The following is a 9,754-nucleotide window of genomic DNA, read 5'->3' on the forward strand; positions in this document are numbered from 1 at the left end:
TTACGCGATTCTCTTGCCTCAGCCTCCCGAGCAGCTGGGACTACAGGCACCCGCCACAACACCTGGCTATTTTTTTTGTTGCAGTTTGGCCGGGGCTGGGTTTGAACCCGCCACCCTCAGCATATGGGGCCGGCGCCCTACTCACTGAGCCACAGGCGCTGCCCTATACTTTCATTTTCTACTCATTATAATATAGGACTGCAGTCCCCAGCTCCTGGGCTGTGGATTAGTGCCAGTCTGTGGCCTCTTAAGAACTGGGGTGCATTGTTCTCATCGCTGCCTGAGCTCTGTGTCCCATCAGATCGGCAGGTGCATTAGATGGTCACAGGTTTGTGAACGCTCCTGTAAAGTGCCTGTGTGGAATCTAAGTTGCATGTTTCTTATGAGACTCTAAACCCCCACTTCCACCTAGTCTGCTGAAAAATTGTCTTCCATGAAAACAGTCCCTGATGTCAAAAAGGTTGGGGAAATCCACCAGTAACTTCCTAACAAAGTGTGCATAGGAGGTGATTTTTCTGACTCTTCTTGCATTCTGAAAATGTTTATTCTGCTGTTATATTTGATTGAGAGTTTAGATAAATATAAAATTCTAGATTGAAAACATATTGAAGGCATTGCCTCATTGTTTTTAAGTATTTAGTGTGCTGTAAAGAAAATTGATGACAGGCTGGGCAAGGTTGGCTCACGCCTGTAATTACAGCACTTGGGAGGCCCAGGCGGGTGGATTGCCTGAGCTTATGAGTTTGAGACCAGCCTGAGCAAGAGCAAGACCTCATCCCTAAAGGAAAAAAAAAAAAAAATAGTTGGGCGTTGTGGCCGGTGCCTATAGTCCCAGCTACTTAGGAGGCTGAGGCAAGAGAACTGCTTGAGCCCAAGAATTGGAGGTTGCTGTGAGCTCTGATGCCACGATACTCTACTGAGGGTGACAAAGTGAAACTCTTAAAATAAATAAATAAAAGAAAGAAAAGAAAATTGATGACAGTCTGTGTCTTTTTGAGTGACATTTTGTTGTTTGGATTCTTGATCCTTGGAATTATGAATTTTTGCAATGTGTGTTGAACTGGGTCTTTTCATTCATTGTTCTTTCTTTCTTAGTTTTTATATTTTTTATAATTAATTTCTTCCCTTTCCCTTTCATTTCTTTTGTTCTTTCAGGAAGAAACTTTTTTTTTTTTTGAGATAGAGTATCACTGTGTCGCCCTCAGAGGAGTGCCATGGTGTCACAGCTCACAGCAACCTCAAACTTCTTGGGCTTAAGTGATTCTCTTGCCTCAGCTTCCCAAGCAGTTAGGAGCATAGGTGCCTGCCACCGTGTCGGCTATTTTTTTTTTTTTTTTTTTTTTTTGAGAGAGAGTCTTACTTTGTCACCCTCAGCAGAGTGTCATGATGTCACAGCTCACAGCAACCTCCAATTCTTGGCCTTAGGTGATTCTCTTGCCTCAGCCTTCTGAGTAGGTGGGACTATAGGTGCCCACTACAACGCCCAGTTATTTTTTGTTGTAGTTGTCACTGCTTTTTAGCTGGCTGGGGCCAGATTCAAACCTGCCACCCTCAGTATATGGGGCCAGCGCCCTACCCACTGAGCCACAGGCACCGCCCATGCCTGGCTATTTTTTGTTGCAGTTGTCGTTGTTTAGCTGGCCTGGGTCGGGCTTGAACTTGCCACCCTTGGTGCGTGTGGCTGGCACTATAACCACTGTGGTATGGGTGCCGAGCCAGAAAGAAACTCTTATTAATCAGATATTGAACATCTGAGATAGACCCACTAAAGTTGTCTTTATTATTTTTTTCATTTATTTATTTATTTATTTATTTTTGAGACAGTCTCACTATGTCACCCTCAGTAGAGTGCTGTGACGTTACAGCTCACAGCACCCTCAAACTCTAGGGTCAAGCGATTCTTCTGCCTCAGTCTCCCAAGTAGCTGGGACTATAGGCTCCCGCCACAAAGCCTGGCTATTTTTTTGTTGTTTTTGTTGTCATTGTCATTGTCACTGTTTAGCTGGCCAGATTCAAACCTGCCAGCCTGGGTGTATGTGGCCTGTGCCATACCCACTGAGCTATGGGCATCACCCAATTTTTCTCATTTTTTAATCTCTTTTTTTTTTTTAATTTACTTTCTTCGAAATATCCTCTATTTTATTTTGTACTTGGTATTGGATTTTTGTTTCTGCAATCATTTTTTAAATTTTCATTAATTCTGGGCGGCGCCTGTGGCTCAGTCGGTAAGGTGCCAGCCCCATATACCCAGGGTGACGGGTTCAAACCCGGCCCCGGCCAAACTGCAACCAAAAAATAGCCGGGCGTTGTGGCGGGCGCCTGTAGTCCCAGCTGCTCGGGATGCTGAGGCAAGAGAATCGCTTAAGCCCAGGAGTTGGAGGTTGCTGTGAGCTGTGTGAGGCCACGGCACTCTACCGAGGGCCATAAAGTAAGACCCTGTCTCTACAAATAAATAAAGAAAGAAAGAAAAAAAAATTTTTCATTAATTCTTTTTAATTCTTGAGGTATTTTAAAGTGAAGTGTTCTTGTTACATGGATGAGTTGTATAATGCGGGTCAGGGCTTTTAGTGTCCCCATTACCAAAATAGTATATTGTCCCCAATCGGTAAGTTTTTATCCTTTGTATCCCTCCTGCCCTCCTCTCTTCTTAGTGCCCCAGATCTTCCATACCGCTTTATGACCGTGCGATAAACATTGCTGTATGGGTGTCTTTTTGATACAATGACATCTTTTCCTTTAGATAGATACCTACTTGTAGGAATGCTGGGTCATATGGTAGATCTACTTTTAGTTCTTTGAGGAATCTCCATGCTGTTTTCTATACAGGTGTTCTAATTTACAGTCCCATCAGCAGTACAGAAGAGTTCCTTTTTCACCATATTCAGGCCATAATGACCATTCTGATAGGGGTAAGGTGGTGTCTGATGTGATTTTAATTTGCATTTCCCTGTTGATTAGTGATGTTGGCCATTTGTAAATCTTATGAAAAACCCTGTTCACTTTCTTTCACCCAACTTTTAATGGGATTATTTGTTTTTGTCTTGCTGATTTGTTTGAGGTTTTTGTAGATTCTGGATATTAACCCTTTGTTGGAAGTATAGTTAGCAAGTATTTTCTCCCAGTCTATAGGTTGTCTTATTTACTCTGTTGATTATTTCCTTTGCTGTGCAGAAAGGTTTTAGTTAAGTCCTATTTTTTATTTTTGTTGCTGTATTTGCCTTTGGGGTCTTACTCATAAATTCTTTGCTTGGGCCAGTGTTTGGAAGAGTTTTTCCTATGATTCCTTCCACAATACTTACGGTTTCAGGACTTAAATTTAGGTCTTTAATCCATCGTGAGTTAATTTATTTATATGGCAAGAAATAAAGATCCTGTTCCGTTTTCCCAGCACTATTTATTAAACAGGGCATCCTTTTCCCATTATGTGTTTTTGTCTACTTGCTTTGAATATTCATGAATTCTTTTTAATTCTCAAGTTTTCCTTTTTTCCATAAATTTTTCCTTATTTTTTGATATGCTATCTTTTTGACTGAATATGGCATTTTTTTGTTTTAACCTGCAATTATTTCTTGTTTCCTCCTGGTTAATTTTTTGTTTGCTTATTTGTTTTTCTTGATCTCAGTGGCTTTCTTCAGCAGGCTTTGTGGTAGTCCTTGGTCATTCATATTTAAGAATAAAGCACTGAAAAGCCTAGCGGGAACTGCAGTCATTTGGATTGTTATTGTCAGGCTTTGGCGATGGCTATTGTGCTGTGGGAATTCTTAATGCCAACATGTAGAAATTTTTTCTCTGTAGCTACTCATTTTTTCAAGAAAATTAATCTCATTTTCCTATGCCCTTTCCCCTTTGGCCAGAGAAGAAGTGGCAGCATGGCACCAGGGGTTAGAGAAATAGACTGTTCTACAGATAGACTTTGAGTTAATTTCAACTTTCAGCTGCAGATTTTATTTTCTGAAATGCTATTTTTTTCTTAAAGGTATCTCTTTCATTCTTTGTGGTAGGGTATGTGTACCTTTTTATAAGTTAGTGTGTTCAATCTAACCTGTTTACCTAGAAATCCTCTCACATAGAGTCTCTTTCTAAACACCTGGCAGAGAGATACAGAAAAGTGAAGAGTGACTAGAAGTGGATTATATAAGGTGGAGTTAGAGATGGGTCATTCATGTATTTTCTTTTAGTAAACATCCAGCACTTTGTACTGGCTCCGAATGTGCCTCTCAGGACTTTCTATGATTAGGTGTAGAGCATTTTTAGGAAATTTCTGTGTCTGTAATACCAAATCAGCTTCTCAGGTGGCTAAAGCCTGATTATCAGGGTAAACTCTGTGATGCTTTCTTTCTAAAGGTCCTGTATGTATTTTTAGTAAACTATTTGTAGGTATTTTATTTTATTTAATGTGTGAAGAGAATAGAATTTTTTTATTATACTTTTTCTTAAGTTGTTGTTAGTAGTTGTATATATTCTGTTAGCATTTGTTGGCTTTTTAAAAATTCTGTATATAAATTATGATCAGGTATTTGGATGTCTTTGCTCTTTTCTATTTCCTTGCTTGTCCATTATCTCAGTTTTTTTTCCTTTCTGAAGATTATGATTGCTATTGCTCTTTCATTAAAATTTACCTTTCTTCCTGTTTTACCTAATTTTTGTCATTTAGGTAAAAACAGATGACATAGCAAGGATTTATCAGCCTAAGCGTTATGCTTTGTCACCCAAGACGACAGTTACAATGGCGCATCTGCTTGCCGCTCGTGAAGATCTGTCCAAGATCATTAGGACAAGTAGTGGTGCTAGCCGGGAGAAGACAGCATGTGCCATTAATAAGGTCCGTGTGTCTTTCAACATAGTGAGGAATGAATTGATAATATCCTCATTTGATGTTATTACAGTCTTTAATCTGTTTTTCTTTCATGTCCTGGCAAACCTCTAGCAGAGTGGCAGAGAGGGTTTCAGTATATGTGTGTCTAGGCTTGGTCATGTGTTCATTTGAATTTCTGTATTAATAAGTTAAATCAAAGTTTTATCTGAATTAGAGGAATTAAGAGCTATTTTTATCAGTAGCTTTAGCAAGGATTATTTTCCTTCTTTCCAAAAGGTAATAATGTTTTTGGTCAGTAAGGATTTTTAGGAATTATTTCAGGTATTGGCAGACTCCTTATGTTCTTGGTGTAAAGGGAAGAAAAGTGCATGCTTTGGAGTCAAACTAATCTGGGTTCACATTCTAGCTCTATTATTTTTTTAGAGGCATCATCAAGTTAATCTCTCTGAGCTTCTGTTTCCTGATTTGGTGTATGGACCTATTTCTCTGACAGTTAAACAATCTCAGGGAATCTAAATTTTTTACTTTACAATAGCAGTAACAGTAATTTAATCTAGAGTGTTTATGTCAGCTCAACTAACATGTAGGTAGAGTACTTCATGGCAAACCTTATAATAAAAAAGCAGAAAATCAGAAGTAAGGGATTTGCATATTTCCAACCAATTTTTCTGCCACTTGCACACTCCCCAGCTCTTATTTATTTTGGATGGGAGAGAGGTTGACGGGTTACTTGTAATTACCCTACAGGGTTTTTTTTTTTTTTTCCTCTCTTTGAGACAGAGTCTCACTATGTCACCCTTGGTAGAGTGCCGTGGCTTCACAATTCACAGCAACCTCAAACTCTCGGGCTTAAGCGATTCTCTTGCCTCAGCTTCCCAAGTAGCTGGGACTATAGGCGCCTGCTACAATGCCAGGCTATTTTTTTTGTTGTTGCAGTTGTTTAGTTGGCCCAGGCCGGGTTCCAACCCGCCACCCTTGGTGTATGTGGCTGGCTCTGTAAGCACTGTGCTATGGGCACCGATCCTTTTATCTTACAGTTTTAATAGAGAAAAACTAAGTATGAACTCACCTGATGATTTCATTATCTATTTTAGGTTATATAAAATAATTAAGAGTGTTTTTGTTTATTTTTGTTTATAAACAACAAAAAATCATTATGTCAGACAACATCCCACATAGGCTAGGAAAGAGTTAAAAGCATAATTTCTCACTGAATGTAGCTTGAGATAAAGATTGTCTTACCTTGTCAGAAGGATGGTTGTTTTTAAAATCAGTTTACTAATTATTTTAACTTGGGCATCACCAGTGTTTGCCTCTGTTTACATTTTGTATCAGCCCCCTCTATTTTCCGATAGTATTCATTCTCTAAATATGGTGCTTAATATCTTGCATTGGGTTGTAATGTTGTCTTGGTGGTTCAGGAGTTCTACTTCTGTAAGTGACATTGCCCATTTCTTTTTTGAGTTTAAAATGTATAGTCTGATTTTTTGAAGGTGATCGCTTCTTGGAGTAGCATTTCCATATGCCTATCAGCATAACATGTTTGGTAAAGAGCCAGTGAGAGTAACAACCAAATAAGGCTGTTTTTCGATTTGGTAATTAGGATATTATTGCTGACTTTAAAAGAATGTTTCCATTTTTAGAACCTTGTCCTACAGTGAGGCTGTTGTACTTTTTGTCTTTCATTTATGACATATATTCCTAAATATGGTTTTAATTAGAGGATGAATGGAAGTGGAACCCAACTGATTCATTGGTCATTTTGATTGAGGCAGTTACAATGTTACCTTCTTTTCTGAAAGACACTAGAAAGAAGTTGTTGGCTTCCTCCTGGCTGTGGTGGGTGTGCTATCTGTCTTTCCCTCTGCTCCTGGGCTTACTTATAAAGTAGCTCCTTTCTACGGAAGTTTGGATAGTTAAACTAACTTCTTCCCTGGTTTATTTTTCAAAGTATTGTAAAGTATGTTAAGGAAGTATATCAACTCTATTCCCTTTATAATATAATAATATAGTGACGAGTATCATCACTGAAAGGGACCTTCAGTTTCTCAAAAGAAAGGCATAATTTGAGAATCTTAGTATCTTTGCCGTGAGACCTGGGATTACAGTTATTGTATTAATCTCTGACCTTATTACATCCTGTTTATCATATATACTTCACACTTTGTTGAAGTAAAATGTGCTTAGGAATACAAACTTTTATTGGGCAGTAGAATATGTAGTTTATATATTAAAAATGTTTTATTAGTGAGATGGATACTACATTTGTTTTAGAATTTGCTAAACAAATTTAAATGAGAGAAAATTAGCAAGCCTTTAAATTTCAGAAGTACTCTCCCAATTATTTAAAAATAATATCATTAAGAGGAATTTGTCATATTTTACACTTACATTTTTTCATATTTCCTTTTTTAAATTTTTAAAAAATTGACACATAAAATTGCATATTGGTGGGGTACATAGTGATATATACTGACTGATTAGATCAGGATAATTAACATATTCATCATCTCATGTATTTATCATTTCTTGGTATTGGGAACATTCAATATTCCCTCTTCTAGCTATTTGAAAGTATATATTGTTAACTATAGTGAGCCTAAGGTGATATAGAACACTATAACTTATTCTTCTTATCCAGCTGTAATTTTACAGTCTCTTCCTAGCCCCATGTTTATATATATATATGTTTTTTGCAGTTTTGGCCGGGGCCGGGCTTGAACCCGCCACCCCTGGTATATGGAGCCAGCGCCCTACTCCTTGAGCCACAGGTGCTGCCCTCCCATGTTTATATTTTTAATATTAATTTGTATGGATATGCCCGATACTTTCATGTCCTTAAATATTTGGCTTCTGTTATTTGAAACCATGTCTTTACAATCACTTGAAACCTTCATGAAAATTTTAACTTTCTAAATATTAAAAACTAAAAGAAAATGTTTCTTCACACAGGTGCTGATGGGAAGGGTGCCTGACAGGGGAGGACGGCCAAATGAAATTGAACCACCACCTCCTGAAATGCCCCCTTGGCAAAAGAGACAAGAAGGCGGCGGAAGGGGTGGTTGGGGGGGTGGGGGTGGTGGAGGTGGTAGAGGAGGAGGGGGAGGTGGAAGAGGTGGCTGGGGTGGGGGTGGAGGAGGGGGGTGGGGTGGGGCAGGGGGTAGTAGAGGAGGTTTCCAAGGCAGGGGAGATTATGGTGGGAGGGGAGATTATGGTGGAAGAGGAGGGTATGGTGGAAGAGGGGGTTATGGTGGAAGAGGTTATGGAGATCCATATGGAGGAGGTGGTGGTGGTGGAGGAGGATATAGAAGATACTAAAACTAAAAAATTAGATAGCAGTGCTTACTTCTTGATAGATATATTAGACATAGTGTTTTAAATAACATACTTGAATATCATCTTTGAAGTAAACACCATGTTAGACTCCCTGATGATATCATTCTTGAATTGGGTTAATATGTAAGAACATTGTTTTATACTACCAGTTGATCTCTTAGATGAAGTGATGATTTTTCCATATGTATGTATCCTTGAGCATGTTGTAACTTTTTAAAAAACAAAAAAGAAAAAAACTATTTTTTAAAATGTAAATATTACCATCAAACTTAAAAATGGAAAGTATTTTATTGTCATGATTGGATTTAGACTGTTACCTGTATTTTGTTCAGGTTTGAGACTCATAAATGACCCCACCTTTGATGGAAAGGAGTATAGACTCTGCCTCATCTGTATTCCTGTGGATGTGCTTTGTGTATTTTAACTTTACAAAATAGGGCTTTCCCTATTAGTTGTGTTCAATAGGAAGTTATCGCAATTCCTTTTTTTCTAGTACAGGAAATTCCTCTGGCCAGGTTTCTCTTAAGTTCCATTAATTGAAGCCCATGTCTGTTCTTTACTGTGCATATTTGATTTCTTTTCTTTTTTTTTTTTGTAGAGACAGAATCTCACTTTATGGCCCTCGGTAGAGTGCCGTGGCCTCACACAGCTCACAGCAACCTCCAACTCCTGGGCTTAAGAGATTCTCTTGCCTCAGCCTCCCCAGTAGCTGGGACCACAGGCGCCCGCCACAAGGCCCAGCTTTTTTTTTTTTTTTTTTTTGGTTGCAGTTCGGCTTCAGCCGGGGCTGGCTTTGAACCCGCCACCCTCGGTATATGAGGCCGGCGCCCTACCGACTGAGCCACAGGCGCCGCCCTTGATTTATTTTCTAATTGGATTTGAAATCTATGGGAATTTTGTTTGACAGAGCAATTTAAGTTTGTGTTAGAATTACTTTAATGGGACAAAGATCCATACCAATTTTACATGGTGGTGTCAAAAATATTCTTTCAAAGTGGTCTCTTCATCATATGTGCCCTCACTTTAGGTACCTGTCTATTAAAAGGCAGGCTGAGCTGTGTCACATAGGATTAAGGTACTGATTTTCAGCTTTGATCATCAGGATTAGGGTTAAGGCCTCCCTTGGTAATTCTGATTCATAGCTAGCTTTAACAAACACAAGTTTGGGGAATGGCTATATGGTTTGGTGGTTGAGGCAATCAAAGGCTTGGGAATTAGGAGTTGTGAATCCAAATCATGGCATTAGGCCAAGGATGCTATGGGTTGGAATGACCTTAGCTTTCAAGGATTGATTTGTCCTTACTTGCTAAGTGAGGAAAGAGACACTTGTCTCCTCCTTCGGTTGTTTTATAAAGACCTCAGTACAAATGCAATTGTACTGCAACGTGTTTTTCTCAGTGTAGAGAGAGGAAATAGCTGGTCATACACGCTTTTTTCCAATCCCACTGTAAAATGTGTATTTTGGTATAGGTTCCTGGTCAATACCTGTGCATAACAACTCTCTGTGATCTAACCAACTCAATGGATAGAAAGCTGAATTGTTGCTAGAGGACAAATGGTATTTGATATTAGGCAGGTTTTTTGTTGTTTTATAGTAAACCC

General features: G+C 38.9%; 1 protein-coding gene across 1 annotated transcript in view; it reads left to right on the plus strand.

Moving 5' to 3' along the window:
- The window catches only part of FAM98B (family with sequence similarity 98 member B), a 29,317-nt gene extending 20,982 nt beyond the window's left edge, over positions 1-8,335 (plus strand). Inside the window, exons 7-8 of the mRNA XM_053594488.1 lie at positions 4,655-4,822; positions 7,769-8,335. Coding sequence (XP_053450463.1) covers positions 4,655-4,822; positions 7,769-8,134 — 534 coding nt within the window. The 3' untranslated portion in view covers positions 8,135-8,335. The remainder of the gene's footprint in view (positions 1-4,654; positions 4,823-7,768) is intronic.
- Positions 8,336-9,754: the final 1,419 nt, after the last annotated feature.

Source organism: Nycticebus coucang, chromosome 6 (genome assembly GCF_027406575.1).
Source record: "Nycticebus coucang isolate mNycCou1 chromosome 6, mNycCou1.pri, whole genome shotgun sequence".
Lineage (NCBI taxonomy): Eukaryota > Metazoa > Chordata > Mammalia > Primates > Lorisidae > Nycticebus > Nycticebus coucang.